Source organism: Spermophilus citellus (genome assembly GCF_964194105.1).
Source record: "Spermophilus citellus genome assembly, chromosome: 12".
Classification (NCBI taxonomy): Eukaryota; Metazoa; Chordata; class Mammalia; order Rodentia; family Sciuridae; genus Spermophilus; species Spermophilus citellus.
The window spans coordinates 72,931,421-72,958,646 of NC_138198.1; the positions used below are offsets into that span (position 1 = coordinate 72,931,421).

At 37.5% G+C, this 27,226-nt stretch overlaps 1 protein-coding gene across 9 annotated transcripts in view; it reads right to left on the reverse strand.

Annotated features, from left to right (window-relative positions):
- PTPRM (protein tyrosine phosphatase receptor type M) overlaps positions 1-27,226 on the reverse strand; it is an 825,699-nt gene that overhangs the window by 149,851 nt on the left and 648,622 nt on the right. For 6 of the 9 annotated variants that reach the window (XM_081262895.1, XM_081262887.1, XM_081262889.1 and 3 more), the window contains 3 exons: positions 24,841-24,915; positions 24,581-24,607; positions 19,872-20,059 (listed from right to left, as the gene is read on the reverse strand). In XM_081262895.1, coding sequence (XP_081119021.1) covers positions 19,872-20,059; positions 24,581-24,607; positions 24,841-24,915 — 290 coding nt within the window. The remainder of the gene's footprint in view (positions 1-19,871; positions 20,060-24,580; positions 24,608-24,840; positions 24,916-27,226) is intronic. The other 3 variants (XM_081262888.1, XM_081262891.1, XM_081262893.1) reach the window with 1 other exon arrangement.

A 27,226-nucleotide genomic window follows, 5' to 3' on the forward strand; every position in this document is an offset into this window, starting at 1 on the left:
TAAGAGAAAGATAAATTGACTCTTGTATAAATTCTTTTAATAGAAAAGAATCTAGAATGCTATTCTTTTCATTTTAAGAAGCAAATATTTTTATTCTAAAACTAGAAAATGAACATACAAGATTAATAATTGTTATGGTTTAAATATTCGGTGTCATGGAAAGGCTCATGTGTGAGATAATGCAAGAAAGTGTAGAGGTGAAATGATTGGGTTATGAGAACCTTAACCCAATCAGTGAATTAATCCCCCAATGGGGATTAACTGGGTGATAACTATAGGCAGATGGGGTGTGGCTGGAGGAGGTGAGTCACTGGGGACCCACCTTTGGGGTATATATTTGTTAAGCTGAGCTTATTCTCTCTGTGCTTTCTGATCATCATGTGAGCTGCTTCTCTCCACCATACTCTTCTACCATGAGCATTGAGGAATGGAGCTGCCTGTATATAGACTGAGACCTCTGAAACTGTAAACCCTCCAAAAAACTTTTTCTCCTTTAGAAGTTTTTTTGTGTGGTCTTTTGGTTGCAGCAGTGGAAATGTTGACTAAAACAATATGAACAGACTAGACTCATAAATAAACTTGAATGCAAAAATCACTGGTGAATTGCAATTCAGTAATGTTTTACATAGATCATGAACCAGTTATATGTATCCTGGCAAGGAAGGATTGGTGTTCTGATGGATCTATCTATCTATCTATCTATCTGTCTCTATATCTATCTTAATAACTAACTTACCTTGCTAACATATTAAAGAAGAAAAAATCAAATAATTATTTTGAATCTCAATTAATGTGGAGAAAGAATTCTATGAAACACAATACCCATCCATGATGAAAAATAAGAATAAACCAGGAATAGAAGGTAAATACTTTACTCTAATCATAACTGATAGTTAATCAACTAAAGGCTTTTTTCTTTAAAATCAGGACCTACACAAGGGTGCTTGTCAACGTAAGTATTTGGGGAGGGCTTTGGAGTTGGGGATGTAACCCAAGATCTTAAATGTATTAAGCATGCACTTTACCCCTGATATATACCATCAGGATTTTATTTCATGCATATTATTGTATATACATGCATGAAATCATCACCACAGTCTAGTTGGCTAACACATATGTCACTGTAGTTATAATTTTGGGAGGTGCATAATTTAAGATCTCCTCTTGTCTCAGCAAATTTCAAGCTTAAAATACAATATTAACTAGTCATCATTCTGAACTATCCTGTACTGTAGATCTCTAGAACATATTTATCTTTTAGCTGTAAGTTTATAGTCTTCAGCCAACAATTCCTCATTTCCACCTATATGCAGCCCTAGACAATGACCATTCTACTTTCTGTTTCAATGAGCTGGACTTTTCTTGCATTCGACATATAGATGAGATAATATAGTATTAGTCTTTCTCTGCAAGAATTATTTCACTTAAATTCTGTCCTCAAGTTTCATCCATGTTGTTTCAAATGGCAGGATAACCTTTTCATGGTTGAATAATATTCTGTTGTATATATAAAGCACAAATCTTTTTAGCCTTTCATCTGTTGACTGACAAACAGGTTGTTCTCATGTCTTGGCTAGGAATAATGCTTGTGAACAATGCTTCAATGAGCATGAGAGGGTCCATACTGCTTTAAGCTACTGATCTCACTTCCTTTAGATAAATATTTAGAAGAGGGATTACTAGATCATATCATAGTTATATTTTTGTTGTTTTAAGGAACTTCATACTGTTTTTATACTGGCTGTGCCAATTTACATTATCATCAGTGGCACACAAGAGTTCCTTTTTCTCCACATTCTTGCCAACATTTGTTATATTTTATCTTTTTTATAATAGCCATCAAAAAGGAGGTTAAAAAAAAACAAAAAAAGGTGTGAGATGATAGTTCATTATGGTTTTGATTAGCATTTTCTTGGTGACTAGTGATCTTGAACACCTTTTAATTTACTTGTTGGCCATTTGTAATTAGAAAATATATCTGTTCTGGCCCTTTGCTCATTTTCAATTGAATAATAATAATAATTATTATTATTATTATAATTATTATTACTATTACTTGTGATTGAGTTGTAGAAATTCCTTCAATATTTTGGATATTAACCTACTGTAATATATAGTTTGAAAATATTTTCTAATTCCATAGTTGCCTTTTTCTTCTTGATGTTTTTTTTTCTTTTGCTGTACAGAAGCCTTGTAGTTTGATACAGCCTGTTCTTATTTTTGTTGCTCATGCTTTTGGTGGCATAACACTTTTTTAACGAACTTCTCCTTTATGTTTTCTTCTAGGAATTTTACCACTTGGGGTCTTACATTCAAATCAATTCAAGTTAGTTTTTGTGTGTGGTATAAAACAGAGACTTGATTTCATTATTTACATAAGAATTTCCAGTTTTTCCAAAAGACCATTGGAATTTTGATAGGAATTACACTAAATCTACAGATTTCTTTGGGCAGTATGGTCCTTTTAACAATATTAAGTCCTCTATCCATGAACATGGAGTATCTTTCTATAAATGCTCATGAAATTACAATGGTGTTCACAACCTGATAAAATCGTCATGAGTTGAAAATATCCAAAATACCCCCGAAATCACTTAATATACCTAATCTTCTAAACATTTTAATAATAGTACACTGCAGAGTATTGTTTGTTTCCCCTTGTGATCACTTGGCTGAGCAGGGGATGCAGTTTGCAGCCAATACCCAGCAGCAAAGAAGCACTATAGAAAGACTGTAGAAAGACAATAAGACTATTGTATCTTGTATTGCTAGCTAAGGAAATATCCAAATTAAAATTCAAACTATAGTGTCTTCGAATATATATTTCTTGTGCACCACTGTAGTAAAAACAAACAGATTTTTTTAAAAAAGTTAAGTCATTCTAATTTGAGGACCACATGTGTTTATTTTTATCATCTTCAATTTGTTTTCTCAATGTCTTCAAGTTTATAATGTACAGATATTTTACCTGCTTGGTTAAATTTATTTCTAGCGTTTTATTCTTTGTGATGCTATTGGAAATCAGACTTTTTTCTTTATTTCTTTTTCAGATAGTATGTTGTTAGTATACAGAAACACAACTGATTTTTGTATGCTGATTTTGTACCTTGTAACTGTACTGAATAATTTTGCTAGTTTTGACAGTTTTGAGGTGAAATCTTTAGGGTTTGCTACATATAAGGTCATGGCCTCTGCAAACATAAGACAATTTTACTTCTTCCTTTAAAATTCAGATGCCTTTTATTTCTTGTCTTGCCTAATTGCTCTGACTGAAACTTGTATTACTATGGTAAATAGAAGTGGTAAGAGTGGGCACCTTTGTCCTGTTACTGATTTAACAGGAGAAGCATTTAGTTTTTCACCACTGAGTATGGTGTTAGCTTTGAGCTTTTCATATATGGTCTTCACTATGTTAAATAATCCAATTTGTTAAGAATATTTTACCATGAAAGCATGTTGGACTTTGTTAATTTTTTTCCTGAACCTATTCTGTCACATGTACTAATTCACAATGTTGAAAAACTGTTGTAATATAGTGTAAATCCCACTTTATTCTTTAAATATGCTGTTGAACTTGGTTAGTTAGTAATTTGTTGAGAATTTTTGTATTTGTTTATCAAGGACATTGGTCTGCAAATTTGTTTTCTTATATTCTTATCTCACTTTGGGACAGGGTAGTGCTGGTCTTATAAAATGAGTTTCAAAGTGTTCTGCTTCTTCATTATTTTGGAAGAATTTAAGAAAAATTGCAATTAAGTCTTCTAAATTTGGGGGAGATGGGCTGAGGATATGGTTCAATGGTAAAGCATTTGCCTGCTATACATGAAGCCCTGAGTTCAATCCCCAGTGCCACAAAAAACAAACAAACAACAACAACAATAACAACAACAACAAAAAAAAAACAGAAAAAAAAATCAAAAGCAACATAAAAGGGGAGACTTCAGTGAAGTCTGCCATCTCTCCTGGGTTTTATTTGGAATTTTGTGTGTGTGTGTGTGTGTGTGTGTGTGTGTGTGTGTGTGTGTATGTGAGAGAAAAGGAGAGAGAAGACACTAGGGACTAAACCCAGGGATGCTCTACACTGAGCTATGTATCCTCAGACATTTTTATTATTTTTAAATTTTGAGACAAGGTCTTGCTAAATTGCTGAGGCTGGCCTTGAACTTGGGATTCTCCTACCTCAGATTCTCCAGTAGCTGGGATTATAGGTGTGTAACATCACTCAAGGGTGGGAAGTTTGTTGATTTAACCTTCTTACTTATTATTGGTCTGTTCATATTTTCTGCTTATTCCCAATTATTCCCAATTCAGTCTAGGTACGTTTTACGCTTCCAGGAATTTACTCATTTTCTCTAGGCTATCCAGTATGTTGGCATACAAAAACTAAGTATTGCCAAGTATTGTAAGGAAGTAGGTCCACACAAGTCACCAAGAGACAACTAACACCCAGGAGAAAAGGAAGCAAAGGATAAGAAAAAAATACAGAAGAAAAATTTTCACATGACTGATAAACATACATATGAAGATGTGTTGTTTCAAATGGAACACTAAGAAAAAAAAAATATATATATATATATATACCCATCAAACTGGAAAAAATTAAACAAAAAAGGTTAGGGCTTGTTTTAGTGAAACTGAATTGAGGTAAGTGTTCTTACAGAGTGCTGATGGAAATATGAATTGCTATACTTTTTCATGAAAGCAAGTTGTCAATATATGTAAAAACCTAAAGCATTTTATAAACCTTGAACAAGTGATTTCCTCTCTTGAAATATACCATTTGAAATAATGGTAGTTAAATCCAAAGAATTATTTATAGTAGAGGTCATGGTAAAGATATAGGAAACAGTTGGGTGAGGTGGCATGTGCCTGTAATTCTAGGGACTCAGGAGGCTGAGTAAGGAGGACAGCAAGTTTGAGGTTAGTGTCAACAATTTAGTGAGACTCTCAGAAACAGAGTGAGAACCTGTCTCAAAATAAAAAAAAAAAAATGCCTGGGGATACAGTTTAGTGGTAGAGCATTCCTGGGTTTAATCCCCACTACCAAAAAAAAAAAAAAGATACAGAAAACATTTAAAATACAATTAAGTAGGGAAATGTTTATATTAAGATTATAATGCATTAAAAATATTAGACAGAAACTTTATGAAAATTTATAGTGGGTTTATGGGTGATTTTTATTGTCCCTTTTTGTCTATATGCTTTCTTTAAAATTTCCAATTATCTTTCAAAAATTATGTTTTGCTTGTAACAGAAAATAACAATAAAACTGAGCTCAGAAAGCTTTAAAAACAAATTAAGTTACTCTGTATCCTTACAACTGTTTTTCATCATTAAAGTAAAGGGAAAAAATAAAAGCAAGTTTTCTCTTTAGGCAGATAAATCATGTTAATTGGATTTAAAGTATATTCTCTTCATATTTCAAGAAGTAAGCTTAAAATACATTTAGTAATCATCCAAGTAAAATATTTTGGCCATAAAATTGGCAAGGAACTCAAATGCATAATTACCTAAAACACATAAATACAATACATATAAAAACATATGCCGCACATTTATAATTAACACTGAATACATTATAGTTATTCAGTATCTTGTATAAGTTCCCTGAAGCAAACAGATAAAAGGTTTTCCATGTCTCCCTGCAGGGCAATGGTAGAAGGTAAGGGGAGTGAAGAAGTCCTTAAAAGCTATAGGATAATGAAGAATATGATGAATTCTAAACATTATTGCATTTCAAGAACTTTATTTCAGAACATGTTGTAAAAAAAACTGGATAAGTCAGCACGTTCTCTTTCTTTTCTGTGAAATGACAGGTCAAAAATATACAGATTCTTTGTATACTCTGGATATTAGGGCTCTATCTGAAGTGTGAGGAGTAAAAATTTGTTCCCAGGATGTAGGCTCCCTGTTTACCTCTCTTATTGTTTCTCTTGCTGAGAAAAAACTTTTAAGTTTAATTAAGTCCCATTTGTTGATTCTTGTTGTTAACTCTTGTGCTATGGGTGTCCTATTGAGGAATTTGGAGCCCGACCCCACTTCAGTCCAATGTATGAAGTATGTTATGTCAAGAGCTTTGTAATGTTGTGAACAACCAATAAAAAAAAAAAAAAGGTAAAAAAAAAAAGAAAAATATACAGATTCTAATTCAGTTTTATTTTGGTCTGAATAACATGTGGCGATAATATAGATTTATACAGTATAATATGTGAAACAAATTAAGTAATTTGAAACATTTAATCCATGTTCCTCATTTCCTTAATACTCATCATATCCTTAAAAATGTGGACAATAGGGATTAGAGACATAACAGAACTATGATCATCACCATGTTAGATATCATAAGGGCTCAACCAAAAATATCCTAATACCATTAGCATTTTACCTCAAGTCACACAATTCACAGTGTTTTGGGGTAGGGATCACAAGTGAAAATGGGAAGAGGGTGAAATGGGGTAATGGAAGAGGAGAAAAAAAAGACAGAAAGAGCACATCAGGATGGGAACCATCTCTTTAACTCTGAAAAAAAAAATGATCCTAGACAACCAAAGAAGCACCCATGGATCCTAAGAGATAGTAGTCCACATAGCACTGATGCCACAACCACATCCTCACAGGGGTGTTCAGCAGCAGGCCAGCATTGCTCATTGCAAAACCTTCCATCCATGAGAACACATCAACCACCCTGGAAGGCTGGCATCAGATCATCAAGGCAACAGTACTACAGAGAATATCCCAGATGTTCAGTGAGCACTTGGTCTTCAGTGATAGCAGTTGCTTCATGGAAGCTAAGTGATAGTCTCAAAGTTCCAGAGTTAGAGAGTTAGCAGTGAGAATCTGGAACCCACACCTTCTGATTCCTAATCCACTGTTCTTGCTATTATACAGCATTGTTGAAAAAAGAATTGACTTTTGAACTGGTTATTTTCTGTATCATGTTATCAAAGCTTAAGGGTTATCTTGGTTGTGTGCACTGAGGTCAGAGATCCATTTAACAGGATTGTCACTGTTACATTATTCCACCAAAAGACTCAACAACTTTCAGAGAAGATCTTTTAGACAACATTGGACTTTTATACACAACTCCAATTTACAAGTTTACCTTCTCCTTTGTTTCCTTTATAGAGTTGGCTGGCAATAATGCAATAATCCAGGGAGGCAGTATATAGAATAAGACTCTGGAGTTGTAGCTTGTATTTAGCTCATAACTGGTCTCATTTCAGATGAACCAGACTGGCTCAAATCATCAGAATGATTTCCTGCATTACTCAGACAATGAAAAACTGGAACAGGGAGGAGCAATGCTGGAGTGACCTTGCATCACAGAGCTGAGACACTGAGCGATATTAATGGGCAGCATCTGTTGCCACTGAGATATTGAAATGCACCAGGGCTGGCACTGTCAATGGAGCTCCTGAGCTGTATGGGTCCTCTGCCAAAGGACAGAATGCTGTTCAAAGCAAACAAAGCAGCACAGAGGAAAAATAACACTCCTGCCATGAAGCCACAAGTCAAATCAATAAAACATGGGTGATTGCCATTGGTCTATACCTCCATGGCAGTGAATAAGGAAGTTGTTACAGTGTAGATATGAAATGTCTCCCAATGCAAGAGGTAAATTATTGCATTATGAGAGTTGTAATTTAATCAATCCATCCTAGTCTGCCTGGATTGTTTGGGTGGTAACTATAAGCAGGTGGTGTGTGGCTGGAGGAGGTTGGTCACTGGGGATGTGACATGGAAGGGTATGGCTTCCCCTGATTCCTTCCCCTTTCCCTCTCTGTTTCCTGGTCACCATGAATGCAACAGTACTCCTCTATCACACCCTTCTTCCATGATGTCCTGCTTTAGCTTAGGCCCAGAGCAATGGGATCAGTCGACCATGGACTAAATCTTTGAAAGAGTGAGCCATAATAAACTTTTCCTCTTCTGAGTTGTTTTCCTGTCATCTATTCTGGTGCCAGTGATGAAAAGCTTAAACAGAATTTACATGGCGCTGTGGAAAGAACGCAGGCCTCAGAGCCCAAGATGACAGGATGACTCCGACAACTCCATAGAGGGATGGCCTGGGGCAAGTTACTGAAATTCGCAGTCATTTCCTAACCTGGAAAACAGGTATGATACAGATGCACTAGCTTTGTGGACAATGCTGATACAGTAGGTGTTGTACAAAGGCAGATCCCATCAACCTCATTGTCATGGTGAGAGGAGCCAAACAAGGCTCATGAAAGGTCCACCCTCAAAATCCCATATGCCCTTGTATTACTTCTATAGTAACACAAACTGTATTTATGAATTATAAAATTAGGTATGATGATAGGTTCCCTCTTAGAATAATAAGGTTATGGAATGCACTGAACTTGCACATAAATAATGCTATATTGTTTCTATTAGGGATTTGAAAGAGATAGGAAAATCTAGGCTGTTTTTCCTTCCTCTCCCATACTCAACATGTCACTGAATACTTTTCATGTGTGACCAGATTTAGGTAAGACAGAAGAGCTAAAGATAGGTATAAAGGAAACACAAGGGCAGGACAAAGAGAATGTAGCTGTAAATCAAAAAGCCCCTTGATCACTTTTACTCCCCAGACCTATTTCTCCTTCAGAGATGTCACTCCCAAATCCTGAGAAATCTACAAATCTTAGAGATACTGTGAATTTACTCATCTCTGAAAATTGCCATGTTTTGATTAAAGCCTAAGTGCACTGCTATCCTACACAATGTATTCTCAGGTTAGATAAAACGAAGGGAAATGTATTTTAAGAATGCTATAATAAGGGTACGTTCCAAACATCCATTAGAGGACCAATGACATCCTGAAGATGCTGGAGAAGACCAGATCACCATAAATGTCTTGTGATCCATGACCAAAAACCAGTTCATCAAACTGAGCTCATTCCCACATACTGTCCCTTGTGCACCCCTCACCAAGTTTCCTTTGAAAGAAGAGCCTGAGACCCCCAAAGCATGTCTCACTCTCAAATGCTGAACTCTTTCCTCTGAAAGTGTGCATACTACTCTATTCCTTTTTTACTGAATAGGTCTCTGTTGGTACTTTACTTTCTGATCATCCTGAAATCCTTTTCTGCAGTGAATATCAAGAGCATACCCAGGCTGAGCTGAGGTCCCCTTCGCCCCTTTGGAGAGACTTCCTCAGACCTTCTCTGGTGACAAGATGTATGGGATTATTTTTAATGAATTTATTTATTTATTTATTTATTTTTTATGCTTTTTTTTTATTGGTTGTTCACAACATTACAAAGCTCTTGATTTTTTAAGAACAACAGTTCTCTAGAGGACACCAACTAAGTGTCCTATAATTTAATTCAGTTCTTACACTATCTATCTGAAGTTAATGACACAGACTGTGTCATTCCCATAAGACTGCCTCTACCTTCTGACATCAACTGCAAATAGTAGGTTACCATCTATACTTTGAATTAGCTATCAAGTATGATTCTCATGACCCCCTCTTTATATTTGATTAATCTGCTAGGATGGCTCAAAAAGGATGTTAGAAAGAAATGAATGTACAGGGAGATGCACAGGGCAATGTGGTGCAGGGAGTAAAGGGTTCTGAGGCACTCTCTGGGCTCAACAACCCCACAGCACCTTCAGGCATTCACTAATCCAGAAGCTCATCAAGTTTTATTGCTCAGGAATTTTATATAGCTTAACCTCTACATGCCTCCCACTCCCTTTGGTGGAGGTTGGTGGGTATGGGGGTAAGTTCCAACCAGTCCTTCATCTTTCTGGAGACTGGCCTCATCCAGAGGCTAAGGACCCATCCCTAAGTCACCTCATTAACATAAATTAAGGTTTTATGAAAAGATGCTCATTATAAATAACAGGTACCCTGTTCACTCAGGAAATCACAGGGGTTTCTGGAGCTCTAATGTATTTCATATTACACACTACAGAGGTAAGTAAGAAATTTAAAGCAAATGTGGATTAAAAGTATTTATCCTAATATTTTAAAAACATATGGCTGGCAAATCAATCATGTCCATTCTTATCTTTTATAAGTGATATAGGTTATGTTTCAAGTTGGTCAGCACAGTTTTATAGATTTTCTGACTGGATGCTGTGAATTCCTTGATACTCTGTGATGATTTGTACCATTTGGAGCTTGTTTAAAACTTTTTTCTTTTTTTGGCTCTGAAGATCAAGCTCAGGGCTTGGTGTATGCTAGGCATACATTCTACCACTGAGCTAAACCACCAGCTCCTTGTATTTTTATATTTTTTGTTACCAGGAATTGAACCCAGAGTTGCTTAACCACTGAGTCATGTTCCTACCCACCCCAGCCCACCTTTTGAGACAGGGTCTCTCTAAGTTGCTTATGGCCTCACTAAGTTGCTGAGACTGGCTTTGAACTTATGATACTCCTGCCTTAGGTTCCTGAGTTGCTAGGAACAGAGTTGGGTACCTTTGCACCAAGCTGAATTTTTTAATAAAATAAAAGGAAATTTGTGTGTGACAGAAGCAACACTGGAAGAACTTTTCAAATAATGTTGGGAAGCTATTAAGCCAGGAAGATGTCTATAGTCCTCTAGCTGCTGCCTGCAATGGGAACTTTGGTCACCTCTATCCTTTGACTGCAGGTGTCTGGAACAACCAGAATAAGGCTATTATTCTGCTCCCAGAGGCTCAAGATGCATATCAAGAGGTTATGAGACTCTTGTTTTATGAACATTTCCATTCTGTTTATACTTCCTTTTATTGTTTTGTATTGGAATACAGCCCCTATCCCTTCTCAACATTCAATAGCTCACAGAAACTCCCACTTTCACTGCCTTGGCTGGAACAGTGACTCAGAGCTATCTAAATCTGTCTCTTGAAATGCAATTCTTAAGACCTCCAAAATGTCCCTTTTACTTGTGCATTAAGTATGGATTGATTGACAATTCTATCCGTCTAGAGGTATTTGTTTTTTCAGAAACCAATTCAGCAAATACAAAACACCTTATATATTTATCAGTGTTTGTCACATATTTACTAAATCTCTTAACAAATTTCCTGCTGTATCATCAATCACCATATTGTCTACTACAGTACTGAAACATAGAGAAGGGAATAGTTGTTTCCAATGGGGACAACTTTGGGGGTAGATCACATCTGAGTTGGGTCTGAAGAAATCTGGCAAGTGAAAAAAGAGGCAGAAGTGGCTCTGTGCAGATGCCACCACTCTAGGCAGCACAGCCTAGAGTGAGGAGGTGCTTGGAGTATGGGAGATGGAAAGTCTCTGAGTACAGCTTGATCCCAGAGCACATAATGGAAAGTAGTTTCCTTTAAAAGCAAGCCTGAAACACAAGCTGCAGTTGTATCATGAAGGGTCAAGTACACTGTGCAGAGTTTCTCATTTTGTGAAAGAATCTTCAGGAGGTTTTTGAGCATTTGTCAAATGTGATAACATCCATGTCTGGTTGTAGGATGGGGGACAGATCTGAGAGGGAGGAATAGTGCAGGGACTCCTACAATGGTTCAGGTAAGTGATAGGGACCAGCCAGTGGCATGGGAGATGAAGGGAAGGGAGTGAAACATGGTGGGGAGAGAAAGTAGTTAGCACTTGTGACCTGCTGATATGAAGGTGAGGAACAGGGAGGGGCAGTTGTGAACTGTGAAAAACATAACTCGGCCTTGTTCGTGGGTGGAAACACCACTAAATTAATCAAAGGCATGATAGGTGGTGGGGACACATAAGGTCCTGAAATGCTGGGACATAGGCAGTCTCTTTGGGGCCAGGTTCTCTGCAAAAGCACTTGTGGTTAATGGCATCTGACACTAAAAGCATGATAACAAGTGGGAAAATTGCTTAACTTCTCACAGGTTAGAAAAATAAAATTCTAATAACTAGCTTCAAAACAGAAACCAGACAGTTACCTAAAAGTGCTTCAAACAAATCAGAAGAAGCCAATTGCCACAGACTGTCATCAGAGGGAGGACAGAGAGCTACTGGAAATAACAATCTGTAACCTAATTCTCTAAAGTCTGAGCTTGTGCATGATGTCATCGGAGACAAGGACAAAAGGAGACAGGATGAAAAATCAGGGAGTATGGTAGAGACGACGAAAGGCAGCAATACAAAGTGGAGCAGGTGACTAAAACAGACACTTTTAGATTGGTACTTTAGAAAAAATAAACCAAGGATTCATGGTCAAGCCATTTCTCTCCATTGCATTATTTAAAAACATGCAGTAACTTCTATCTACTAAGAAAGTATCCATAAACACACACACCTGAACTTGCCCAAAGAGCCTGAAGCAATCTCAAAATTTCAGAGAAAATTTTATCATTTTCTCATGGACTTGGCTCACCATCACCATAATAATTAAAGGAAAAAAGATGGGAAAACATCACTTGGCTAGCTCAGCCATCAGAGGCGCAGCTGCTGTGATTCTTAATGCATTTCCAGTGCCTGCCAAAGCCTCCCCTGCCCCTCACTCCCATCCTTAGCTTTCAATGGCTTTGTTTTGCATGCTTTGTATCCTATGGGATAGAAAATAACCTGCACTGATAAGTGATGGACTCAGCTGGTGCCTTGGAATATGAAATGGAAACTGAAAGGCACATTTGAGAAGTGTGTGGGCTGGAGGTGAGGGGCCTGGTGCCTCCCATTGGTGATGATGTGAAAACCACCTGGTGAGCCACGTGGGCTTTGGTTCTATCTGAGTCTCACCAAGTGCTTTTTATTCCACCTGCCATTGTATCTGTTTTCAAAAACCTCACAAAGAGTCTGCAGTGCACTCTTCCTAAAACTTATCTAGAAGTATGCACAATTCTTTCTGTCTATTGGCCAACCCTCTGCCAGAGAGAGACAGGCGCTTGGTACTGGCTGTCCAAGGATCCATGATGGCCTTCTTCCCTAGCTAAGGACCTGTCCCATCCAAGGGTATCGGAAGGTAGGAGCCAGAACTCTGCAGAGAGCAGACCAGTGTTTATTTATTTGGTAGGATATGCTGCCTCTTTGAGGTGGGAGGCAAACAAAAACAGATGTTGGATGGCAGATGTGACATTTTTAATGATAATCCTTTCTGGGGTTACCAGAACTTCGTCCAATGTAGGCAAAGGCATCACATAAAACAGTGTGCTTCATTTAACAAATTCAGCTATTTTATTTAGAAAATGGCAAAGACAAGAGTGGGGTAGAAATATATAACCCACATATTTATAAAAGACCTACAAGGAGATAATATATTTAAAGAGAATTCAGGTTCCTTAGAAAAACTCATATGCTGTACTGAAGCCTGAAGATTCTGACATAATATCTTCAATTCCCCAGTTGAAACTGAGTGAAAAAAACAGCGCTTAATTATAAAATTAATTACTAGTGTTTGTGCCCTGGAGAGACCCACAAGAAAAGTAGATGAACTATGAATATTGCTTTTGTAAACACATTTAGATAGATAGGTACAAACACACATGTTTTAGAAGAGCTGGATGTAAAGTTATTTTGGTTTCCAATATGTTTCAACTCTAATAATGGGCAAATAAGTTTTCATGCCCCACAATGATACTGATTATTAGCTAATGAAACAGACATGCCTGTGTTTTTTTAGGACATTCTATCTTGAAGGAGTTTTCAGTTGCTATCTCCCTTTATCTTAACTTGACAGAGCAACTCAAGTTCTTTGTGAATAGCATGGCTCTTTGCCTAATTAAAGTTGATGTCTTTCTGCTTTGATCCCCAAAAGGACTTAGGATCAGTTAAAAAAGGAGTAAACAAGGCCCTCTGGGGACCACAGAGGGGAAGCAATTCATTCTCCAACCACACAGCTACCATTGCCTTGTCCCTGACACCACGAGGAACAATTTGTAGCTCTCATGCTTCTGAAGTAAGAGGACAGAAAGGGACCCAGTACATGCATGTCCAGCATGGGGGCTATAGGTTCAGGACAGAGCTGCAAGGTTGTGGCAAATCACCCTTTTCAACTCCAGGCCATAACAGGCCAAGAAGTCTGCAGGGCAGGTTGGCTAAGACCTGTACCCTGGAGTGCAGCTATGTCCTTTTTTCAATTACTGGAGACCTGCCCCCAGGGGGTTAGCATGGCTGCCCTTTTCTTGTCAGGAGAAAGAACTGGCTCCTCTCTTGCAACAACATAAACAAATCTGCCCTTTCCACTGGGTCTTTCTCCTGAGATTTCTGAACCACTCTCTGCTGACAACATGCCATTTTCTGTTCGATTCAGCATGTTTACTTCTTTATTGTGATTCATGTCTGAGTTTCTTTTGAATCAAATTACTGCATCTCCCTGGTGAGATATGCTATATGACTATCTTGTTAGAACAAAATCAAATAAAAAATTTTCATTGAGGGCAGCTCCATCTCATCCCCACCACATGTTTCCCTCTTGTTTGGATAAACTTCTGTCGGCTACTTGATCAGTAATGAAGCTTTCCAGTGTTTAGGCCAATTTTCAGTCACTGCTGTCTTGGAAAAGATAAAGAAAATTGGTTGGAACAAGGTCAACAGAGAGAAAGTCACTATTTCTAAGTATTATACCAACTGGCTAGCTGGATTTTCCCAATATACATGGATTGAAGAAATGTGGAAAGACCAAATGGGTCATTATATTAGTCATAACAGAGACTCAAGCCATTCTTAATCTTTCATCAGCAGAGATACTTCAGTGCTAAAGTCAACCATTGCTTCAAGTCTGTAGGCCAAGCATTCCTGAACATTTCTGAACAGAGATAAAGCAATATAATTCCCATTATTCCTTTTCAATAAATATATCTTCCTTCTCCCTTTTACATTTTTGGATATTGGTCAAGACTTTTCAAGCAATTCCTATGTGCCCTGTATAAATGATATTTGTGAATTGAGCTGCTTATATTAAATGGATCTCCACCCACAAGCACGAGTTAGATTCATGCTATCTGAGTCTCTCCTTTCCTTTCACTGCTTCCAGTATGACATTTAAACTTCATGTGGGTGACATATAGGCCCCTCAGGATGGGATCCTAGACTGTTGTAGTCTCCCACCTCCTCCTGTGACTCAGGCATACAGAACTGTAGTCTTTCCCAGAGAGCACCCTGTTCTGTTTTGCATCTATGTGGAATACTGCCCTCTTGCACCTTCTCCAGAAGGACTTCCATTTATCCTTCAAGGAAAAGTCATCTTTTCTCCAGGCTGGAGCAGGTATCCCCCGCCAGCCTTTAAGGTCCCCTGGAACATGTGTGGGTGTGGGAGTGGGTGGGTTTTGACCAGATGCACTGCAGTACCTGGCTGCTTCCCCTATGCTGTAAGCTTCCTGAGGGCAGAGAGGTACAGCTCTTCCCTGATTCTCTGGTACTGAGTGAAATGCACAATTTGTTACATTAAATCCTACTTTGCCACAGACACCAATACAATCATTTTTTTAAAGAAGGAGATTTTGCTGTCTATAGTTACATTATTCTTTAGGACTTCCCTAACTTAGAAAACACTATTTTAGCAATAAAGGGGAAGAGTTTTTATTTTAAAATACTTACGTTCTCAAGTTTTAAATTCTTGACCCATAGAATCAAACCTACTTTTTTTATTTTTAAGTTACTTTTAATGGGAACTTTTAGTGATATATGATACAAGGTAAGGAAATGAATCCTACAGATAGAGCAAATGAAGAGTGAGCAGCTCAAGCTATCCTCAGGCTATTATATGCTAGAGGTGACAAAGATGAACTGGAACTTAATATAATATAATTTCCCTATAAAGAACAGGCTGTGAATTTCTTCTCTTAGATCTCATTATAAGTCTAGCATTTTTTCTGCACTAGCTAAAATTTCAAATGAATGCTTACTATATACTGGATACAGTTCTAGTACTTTTGACACATTATGTGATTTAATCTTCACAGCCAACTTATGAGGTTGATAATATAATAATTCCATTTTACAGACTGAAGAAACTGAGGCCTAGAGAGGCTAGATAACTTGACCAAGGTCACACATCTAAGGACAGTTCAATTTGACACAGTAGTGTTGTACCAGAATTTGTGAACAAAGCCCTTCATATGTCATCTGTGAGATGACCCATTGAAAGGCAGAATCCCACTTGGCCAAATTGGCACCCACTGCTCCTGACTTTGGGCTGCATTCATGGAAAGAATGCATACTTGGGGCTGGGGAGGTGGCTCAAGTGGTAACGTGCTTGCCTGGCATGCGGGGGGCACTGGGTTCAATCCTCAGCACCACATAAAAATAAAATAAAGATGTTGTGTCTACCAAAACCTAAAAAAATAAATATTTAACACCCCCCCCTTAAAAAAAAAGAATGCATACTTTATAGCATGACTAAAAGAGGCCTGTTTTGTTAGAGGTCTAAAATCTAACTGAACTTAAAAAAATACTTTTTTTTTTTTTCAGATTCACACTAGTATAAAAAGTACCTGGGGGTAGAGAAAATACAGTAAGAGTAATTACAGAATGGGACCTTTTATGCAATGTCAATTCCCCAAAGCTTAGCTTTGCCTCCATAAAGATCTGGACACAAATCTTATGTAGTTCAGTAACACATGCAGATGAAGCTGGTGAGGGCCAAGACTTCAGGCTTTGGTTGTGACAGATGTTACTTAGGAGTTGTTCCTGTCTCCCTGCAGCCACTGCCTGGGTTTCCCTAACCACTGACTTTGCTCCTTGCTCCCATATATTCTGCAGTCCTCCCACCAAGAGCATCCCATAGGAGGGCAGTTTTGGGGACAGGAGACAGAGCTTATTCTTAACAGAATTTTCCATTTTGTATTCTCCTCAAAGCAGACCTCTTATTTGGTTCCTGATTCCTTCTCTGGTATATGTTAATTCTAACCCTTCTGTTTTCTTTCCTTCTTTTTATTTATTTTTTAAGAGAGAGAGAGAGAGAGAGAGAGAGAGAGAGAGAGAGAGAGAGAGAGAGAGAGAGAATTTTTTAATATTTATTTTTTAGTTTTCAGTGGCTACAACATCTTTATTTTACTTTTATGTGGTGCTGAGGATTGAACCCAGCGCCCAGCGCATGCCAGGCGAGCATGCTACCACTTGAGCCACATCCCCAGCCCCTTCTTTTTATTTTTTAAAATGACAATGAATTTGTAGTTAAGACTGTTTACCATTAACTTTCCTCTCCAGTCACTGAATTGGGAGGATGAGAGTTATTATTTTTTAAATGTAATTACTAATATGACATTTAATTTTGGGGTATAACAACCTTTAATGAATTTACAGTCATAATATCCTCATGAGCGTATGATTCTTCAGTTTGCACCTATGAACCAAATGTCTTCAGGAGCTCTGAATGGGAAATAGTTTTTTTGCATACACTGAAATATGCATTGTCTGAAGTTTGTTATAGAAGCTGCAAAATAGCTATTTTTAAATAGCCCATGAAAAATTGGACTCAGGCTCTTTTATGAATTGTTATTTGATCCTGTAACTAATCCCTTTCACATTAACATCTTTAATAAACATTTGAGCAATATCTGCATTCAGAATATTGGATAAAACTAAGACATCATCTCTATTCATTAGGCTTATATTTTCTCAATAACCTAATTTTGTCTTTCATAAGATATTAATGCTTATGGAAGTCTTACTCTTAATCCTATTAATTCCTAAGCTAGCCTTTAAAAGTGCATGAGGCGATATGCAAAAGCAGTCAATTTCACTGAATTATACATTGAACTGCTAAAGGTAAATCTAAGAATTCAGGATTGCTAAAATGCAGAAATTTACCAGAAAAATATATTCTGGACTGAAACCAAACCCTAGAGCATGATTGGATTAAGTGTTTTTTTTTTTTTTTTTTTTGCTTTTTGGTCTCCTGAGGTCACTGGCAACATGCCAGGATGCACAAAATAGTTGACAAAAATGTGTCTATTTGTTTGCTTTGGACCATAGACCTACTCTTAGAAGAGAAGTGGCTCACTAGCACTGGGGCCATGTGTAATGGATCTTTGATAAGCAAGCTTGGAAAGAGCTCAATCCAAGGCAAGGTAGAATCTGGGGCATGCCATGAAGAATCATGAGTGTACCCATAAAAGGAGACAGAAGCAGAATTTGAAGCTTACAGTCTGATTTACTGAGTCACAAGCTCCTAGCACAGGGCATAGCACATGATGTTTTTACTTGTCAGCTATTGATTCCATTGTCGTCATCAAACTCCCAGCCTGTGTGCATATATAGTATCAAAGAAGTTGAAATAGTTTCTTCCCTATCCTTGTGCATTTGATTCAAGTATGTATCATATTTCTGAACTAAGTCTATCTTCTATGTTGCTGTGGAGTTATATATATTATTTCCTTCATATACTTTTTCAAGTCAGTAACTGTATTTTTGTACAGGAATTTTTAATTCAAAGTAGACTTTAAATAGGCTTACAATAAAAATATACAAAGCAATTTAAAATGAATATGAACTTTACAAAACCTAAAATTGGCCATCATCATTGTATTTATACTAGATGTATCATTACCCAAAGTTTGGGTAAAATTAAATGGATGGCACTAGAGCAGATTATGGTTAGTGAAGCTAGCCAATCCCTAAAAAACAAATACCAAATGTCTTCTTTGATATAATGAGAGCAACTAAGAACAGAGCAGGGAGGAAGAGCAGGAAGAAAAGATTAACATTAAACAGAGACATGAGGTGGGAGGGAAAGGGAGAAAAAAGGGAAATTGCATGGAAATGGAGGGAGACCTCATTGTTATACAAAATTACATATAAGAGGTTGTGAGGGGAACGGGATAATAAACATGGAGGGAAATGAATTACAGTAGATGGGGTAGAGAGAGAAGATGGGAGGGGAGGGGAGGGGGGATAGTAGAGGATAGGAAAGGTAGCAGAATACAACAGTCACTAATATGGCAGTATGTAAAAATGTGGATGTTTAACCGATATGATTCTGCAATCTGTATTTGGGGTAAAAATGGGAGTTCATAACCCACTTGATTCTAATGTATGAAATATGATATGTCAAGAGCTTTGTAATGTTGTGAACAACCAATAAAAAAAAGTATTTTATGATAAAAGCCCTTAGTGGAGAGAAAGGAATCAAGAAAAAAAAATACTCTAATCACAGGTAAGATCTTTCCTAACTGTGAGCTAGTTAGGGAGATTGGGGACCAGAAACACATTCTAAGATATAAAATGGCACAAATTTATATGATCCTATCTTTTTACAAGTAAGCATACTATTTCATCTTCATCAATGACTATAAATGAATTTTAATATAAAGGAAGGAAACCAATTTTCCTGCCCTGCTTTCCCCACACACCCACTCAAGCTATGGCATGCTTCTTTGATTCAGAATTGAAGTTTATTAATTCTGTTCAGTTCTTGAATGTCTTTCCAACTGAATTTGCAAGTGGCAAAGGCTATGAAAGGTGTGAGCCCTGCATCTTATACATAGTAAGAGAAATCACTGTTCCTAGAAACGCCCTGACAGCTGTCCACACCAGAGTTCTGGACGGCAGCATGCTCTTTGGGCTGGCAGGACAATAACAGTTGTCATGGCGTGACAATAGCCAGTTCCTTTACCACTGGCTAATCTCCACAACTGACATCATTGGTTGGTAGATAATTGCTTTAAGTGGACAGTTTCTTCCTGAGATAACTTCAATAAAATTAGTATTTAACATCATACTTAATTACAGGAAAATCCAAGGAAGGTGAACAAGAAAAGGGAGGGGAAGAGAGCCTGGTAAGCCTGTTTTCACTGCTTGTTTATGGGGAAGAAGGTAAAGGGTGAAGTGTTTTTCCTTTTCTATTGAATGAACTTGAACTTGCTAACCAGTCTCATAGCCAGTTGGAAAAGGATCCCAGATAAACTACCTGCTCCCTCTGCATCATCTTTCACAGGGGCGCTGTGCCTTGCTGGATGCTCTGGAAGAACAGGACCTAGGTCATGCTCACCTCGTATTCCTCCTTGAAGCCATAGCCCTCGGCACACTTCATCTGGGTGATGTGTTGAAGGAGGTCTGCCACCCGGATGGCAGGGTGAAGCTGCCCCGTCTGGTAGGGCACATCGGCTGTCTCACGCTTCTTGTAAGTGTGTGACTGCACCAGGCTGCTGGTATCGCTGGCCATCGTGTGGGTTTCATCTAGGAAAAGCAGGTCAGGGAGAAATGAGGGCAAACAAGCAGGCTAAGTCAGGATCACTGAGAATGCTACGAAGCTGGCTGCTGACATCCCCTCAACCTATGGCTGCAATAATCCCTAGGATGGCTCAGCCATAAAAGAAAAGTTAAATGTTAAGAAATTTAAATGGTATTGGCAATACTAATAGGAATGAGGCAGAAGTCTTTGCTTTTACAAAGCAGTCCAAATGATATATTGCATCTACACGGCTCATAATAAGAGACTTTTTGGCCTTATGGTGCTAAAGTGTACGGAAGTTTGGATCTGAAACTTCAGCAAGACCTGGTGTAAAACCAGTCTTGTAGTTTTTTCAAACATTAGTCACCTAGTTTGAATGATGAAGTAAATAAACTCTGTACAAATGTTCTATGAGCAAAATAAAAGTGCACAAAATGGTTTGGCTTGGAAAGCTAGCAATGGGAATGGGGAGCTTAATGCATAAAATCAAGGAAGAGTGAAAAAAAGAAAAAGGGAACCTGATTTGGGTATAACATTTAGATGAGTCACTTTGCATGCTCCAGTATCAGAAAGCTTGACAAAATACTGTGGTCCAACACATCACACATGGAATGTTCTACAATAGCACACATGCAGGCCAGCGCAGGGTAGCACAGCTGGCTTGATCAGATCTACAGTAAGACACACACTCCCACTCCCTCCGCAACTTTTCCATGGGACAAATGGGGGAACTTACCATTGATTGGCACTTTTAAGAAGATACATATCAGGAGAAAAGAGGAGGAGAAAAAGGAAACAGGGCATAAGCGATAGTACTGTGTGAATAATTACAGGTAGTTTTTATTTTGTGCTTTAATTTTCCAGTTAGGTTTTCTATTCAGAGGTGGTTAGAGGGCAAAGCCTCAGTTCTCCCACCATGTTAGGATGGAGATGTTTAACTTAAGCACTCAATAACAGAAAGGAGGTTAAAATTAGTATCATAATTGCTTTCCATCCCCCATAAACCAAGTAATGACTTGTTAAGGTTTATTTGGATTTAACACATTTTCTCACTTAAATTTTTTGAGCAAGTCAACCAAATTGTACCACAAAATTAATGTCAAAATTTGGTTAAATAAGCCTAAAGAGGCTCTGTTTTAATGGACAACTACTAGTAAATTAGATTAATGAACTGTAGAAATGGTGGCTATTAAAAAATGTCTGAAGCAGGAAAGTACTGCTTGATTAAGAATTTCATATTCCACAGGTTAACTCATTATGATGCTGAATCCCTTTAACTGTTATATGATTGAAGATGGTTCTTATCAATGTATTATGCTATGGTCATGTACAAAAATAACATTACATCAAACTTACATCAGGTATAAAGCAATAAAATATATATAAGAGAAGTTATGTTCAATGTTTGAAAATTACCAGATTATTTATCAATAGGGAATTCAGCTAAGTCATTTTTAATTTATTTTCATTTTTTGAATGGAGAAGTTGGGCTCCAATGGAAATGTAGCCCTTGGGTACTTGGGGAGCTCAACCTGTGCTGAAACCTCACTTCTATCTGCATTGCAAAGCACCTGGGTATGCATGGCATGGAAGTGGCACACAAGTGTGTAGCTATGTTGCTTTTGCTGAAATGGCACCTGGATCACTACAAGGTGGCTAAAGACACAAAGACAAAATAAAAAAGGGTGGTACATTGATTTTATGATTTTTTTTTTCATTTGGATTTGCTTTCAAATTTAGCAATGCATTTGTTCCCACTTTAACAGTCACAAATACACCTGGAAATTTCCACATGGGATTTGCTTGTTGGCAACTGCCAAACTGTATCAACTGGGATACAGGATGCCTGCTGAAGTACTGAATCCATTGAGCTTTTATTTTCTCCAGCAGGAAGTTCTGTATGTTATACTAAAATAAATGGAACATTAATTAGTTTCCCCTCTGTGCCACTCTTGTTCTCTTAGTTTTGTACCTTATGGGATGAACATAATTAATTCATCCTTAACTGTAGGTTCAACTTCTAAACTTCACCTAAATGACTCAGGCCTTTCAAGTGGATGTTCCAGCAACCTAGCAATGCTCTGACCCAAGGCTCAGGTATTCTTGAAGTTCAGAATCCCCAGAGCTACAAGCACTATCACCACTGTATATAATCATCCTGTGCTAGATGATGACACCTTGGCCTCATTACTAGTGTAGAACAAGTTTTAAAGCATTTAAACACCACCGCAAACCCTTCTTGGAAAAGAACACTATCATTGTGAATGTACAGATTGAAGATGAAAGAGAAGTTTTCCTGTGATGAATTTGATGGGAAACCAGGTCATCTCTCCAATTAGAAATTATTTACTCCACTAAAATGAATGACTAGTCAGTTTCCTCTTTAAATAATTTATTATTACTGATAAAAGTATCAATTGTCACTAATTTCCTTTGTTAAAAATTGCCACAATAATCTTTTAAATAAAAAATAATGCCTTATAGGAAGAAACTGAAATAAAACTTCTCATTAACAGTTCTGAAGGCTAAGAACTGAAAAGTAATTCTACCTGTATTCTTGAATAAATTATTTTGAAGATTCAGGAAATCAGATGAAAAATATCAATCTGAAATGAATATTACATTTTTGAGATGGGGAAGGTTCTATCATCTATTTACATATATATATATATATATATATATATATATATATATATATATATATGCAAACAAATGAGGTAGAGGCATAATTTAACTCTACATTAGGGTTCCAAGTGATAACCTCACCAATTCTTTTAAACAATATATAATTTCACAACTGCATCAGGTAAACAAGACTAATGAATATGGTTCCCAAATATTGTTATTTGTGACTCTGGTACCTCCATGAGCTGTACTGTGGACATTTATTTGTTGATGTAGCTGACTTATTTTTCAGGATGTGCATCTTTTTGTGTGACTTGAATTGTCTGTTCACATGATTCTTGGGAAAGAAGCCTAACCAACTTTAAAAGATGTCATTAGTGTTCATAACAACAAAGCAATGACTTTAGAAAAATGATATTTGTTTAATAAGCTTATCTTAATCCTGCTGTGAAATCTGAACACTTTCTTCCCTCTGACAATGCCTGTCTCAGCCCTCCCCACTCAAAGCTCCCCCAGGATCAGAACATCTACTGGAGGAACTTGGGAATGAATGCCACTGCACACAAAGAAATCACAAATCTTTGCCTATCCATTGATTTTGCAAATGTCATTTGCATGTAGATTACATTGTTCTGGATGCCAAAGATTAGTTGGTGCCTCTCACTTGTGAAAAGAATAAAAATGAAGCCTTTTTCTCCTTACACTTGGTATTAAAATGTATATGTGGGGGAGGAGGGGTTGTGGGCATTATCAACTCTCAAATGATACAAAACTAAAAAATTCTGTTTTATTCTTACATATGCCTCAGTTCACTTTTTCCCCAGGCAACAAACTTTCTTAAGCCCAAAGAACACCATAAGGAAAATAAAATTACCCTCTATCCAGAAATCATAACAACTTAGAGTAAAGAGAAGCACAGGGGGGAAAATTATGTTGCAAAGATATAAAGAGAATTAGGAAGAGAAAGTTGGACAACTGAGAATGGAACTCTTGCTACAATGAATTGTTATATACCTGGAAGCCGTTTTTGTTGTGCTCCTTTCCGGTAAGGTTAGTAGTAGAAAGAGAACACAGCCGGGACACACTCGGGTTATTTATGCGTCTCAAAGGCAACAGCAGCCCATGCGTGTTTGGTTATCACAGCCAGGGAATGCCATTTCTCCTCACCCTTCTTACACTGCACAAACAGGACTTTTTTTCTGTAACCCCCTGCTGGGAATATTTCATACTTTAAATGCATTCTGCCCCACTGGGCTAACATTTGAGTTCATTTTTAGTGACATCTGATACATAATAAACCACTTGATTATAAAGTGCCATCCTGTCATTTCCAAGTTCAGAACATTAGCTCCTTTGAAATTCTGCTGTGTGACAGACACTTTGGGATGCTGGGGGTGCCCTGGGCAGATGGGTAGGGGGCCCAGACTCTACTGTGATCATTGTTCTGCATACCACTGGGCATAATTAGAAAAATTCTATTTTTTGCAATTGACATTTTTAGTGCTGAGTGATAACTGAAAATAATGAGGAGCTATTTTCACTTTTATGATTACTATTGCATTGGACAGGATTGAGCTCTTGGAAGTACACAGCTGAGTGATGACACATTGTTTTTTTCCCTAGGATCACAACTAAAGTTAAATTCTGAACACAGAAAGGGAACTGGGACTGTTCATTTAAACCTTTTGAAATCATCCCCAACACACATGCAGCAAACCCTCCTCATCAATGCAGACTGATTAGACCAAGTCTTTTTATCATCTAACCCACCCCCACCTCATCCTATATCCTTCTTCTAATCACTGCACCAAACAGAATTAAAACTTCAGTCTCCTCCAGAGTGGCCACTAACTTTCTCAATTACTCCTGCAATATACTGTGGTAAAGGGAAATATTCTCACCTAAAATTGCAGTTGGCACAAATGGGTCTGTCATACATCGTAAGCAGGTCAATGCAGAGAAAGTAAAAAGAGAAAGAACAGTAAATGATTGATGAAAGGTCCCCCATCTTCCCCCATGAAAGCCACAGAAAGCCTTGGGTACAGCACATCCAACAGAGTGAGCTCCTACAGCACCACATGGCGCATGGCACTGTGGGAGGCTGATGGGTTCTGGCTGCCAAGGGGCCATGAAGAGATGAGAGGATGGAAGGATCTGTTACCTGGGTAATAGGAAGTAGGCACCGATGTGCTCAGTGTGTTTGTTTTCATTGTAAAGGATGATGGTGATGACACAGCTGTTGATAAAGGAAAAACCAAAAACAAAAATAAAAAGGTTGGTCAGAAGTTGTAGAGTCCTGAGACTTCACCTGAAATCACCTTGTTCTGAAATCACCTTTGTCTGAAATCACCTTGGTCTGATATCACCTTGGTCACTCCAAGCAAGTGATAGGAAGAAACCTCTCAGATTCACTGAGGGCCACATGGCAAATGCCATCATCCCCAGGTGTCTCTGGGTAGTTACTTGTCCTCTTAGAGAACAAACAGTGCATCGTCACTTAAAGACTTTCTTACCCAACAGCCCAGTAGATAAATGCAACACACCTCTATCTAACTTCTACCTTTTCTTGCAGTAAGTCTGCCATTATATGATGCTGACATTCAAGGTTTCTGAAGAATACTGGGGATGCCAGTGTTTTGCAGGTTGCAAATTCCTGTCCTTCCTCACATTTTGGAAATGGAGAGAACTTTCCATACTGATATGATTTGACTTATGAAAAATAAAGCTGATATTTAAGGTGAAAGCTGCATGTCTCTTATTAAATCCTTATAAAAATGTTTATATTCCTTCAAAATATTCTTCTAAAACATTCAATGCTATCACACTTTCTCCTTATGTTTTTAAAGAGAAGGTCAATCCAATCTGATTTATCCAATTCCAGTAAAAATGTCCAATTCCTAATTTTTAAGGTAGTATTCAATTGTCTTCAATATCTTCACTGATTCATGATAACAGCACATAAATTTCATAAATGTCTAACAACTTAAATATGATAAGGTGGTTAAACATAAGTAACATGTATATATACTCCTCTGATGTACTCACATGATTTATTTGATGCCAAGTGCTGGATCAGAACACTGATACCCAATTACACCATTATATTTAAAGGAAGTGTCCCTGTGGACACTGTATAACTATTCTGATGACGTGTTAACATATTTCAGCTCTCAGGAGCAGTTCCAGTGTGACAGTGCCTTTACCCGTGTTTATATTTTTAAAGGGCTAAATTAGTAAGTGATGGAACAAAGACCAGAATCCAGGCTGTCTGTCATTTATATGATATTTTTCCAAAGTACAGAATAATAATATATATAATGTATGTTTTACCTAGAAAAGATAATAACTGATGAAAACAAGAACCAAAATAACTGAGTACTTATATCAGGGTTAGTGAGAGTAATACCTCTTTAATATGGCAAAAATGTGCAAAGCATATATGAAAAAACTGTTTATTTTTGCCTTTTTGTTAAAACAAGAGAACATAAAATACATTTGTCTTTTATTATACAAGTTAAACCCATTTCCAAGTATGTTCTCCTTTTGTAGCATATGATATGCTGTATTATATAAGCACAACTCATACTTGCTTTGGGGGACAGATTATTCCATACTTTTTGTAAATGTGTTCATGCTTACTTTGAAATTCTCCAATCACATTTTTCTCACCTTCTCATTTCTAAAAGCAACTCAACTTAGCTTCTAGACTTTCTCCCAGCCTCAAAAGATATTGCACTTTGCAGATTTGTAATGGGGATGAGGTTGGCAGCCAGTGGTCTAATAAATGCTCTTCCTTAAAGTTCCTGCCCCGGTACTTTAGATCTAATTTTAAGGACATTAATAGAATATTATGAAAAAGTTTACCATCAGCGATGAGACCCACTGACTGCTAAAAGAGTGAGAGACAAACAGAAAGACTCCTGTGGCATTTCTTGGCTGGCTTTGAGGCATCAAACAATGCCAAATAGATCAACAGAGGCAGAGGGATGCCAGCTTCTACAGCCTTCTTTCCCTGATTTTTGGATTTCCACAGATCCACTGTCTTTTACAAAAGTACTTCCTGTCCAGAGATGAATATCTCTGTGGTTCCAACCTCAAATGCCTTGAAGCTACTAACATAGGTTCCTACTCTTGGGGCAGGTCATTTCAAGCAAATTTATTCATGAGGACTTTCACTATGAAATTAAAAGTTTGTAACCTTAGTGGGTTGGAAGTGAGATCATATATCGCATCTGCATGGTTCCTTTCTTCTTTCTCACTCTTTGTTTTGTGCATGTGTGTGTGGTGCTAGGGATGGAACCACAGACTCACATGTGCTACACAAATGTTCTAACAATGAACAACATTCCTAGCTCCTGTGTTCCACACCTCCTGATGCTCAAGAAATAGCTGCTGCTACAAAAATGTCAACCTGGTATGCTGCTCAAAGATTTTCTCTAACCCAAGCCCCCAACAAGTGCAACATAGGCCATATATATTATAGCCATTAAATGTATTATATATGTGCTTTTAAGAGAAAAATGTAACATCTGCTATAAAGAAGCAGA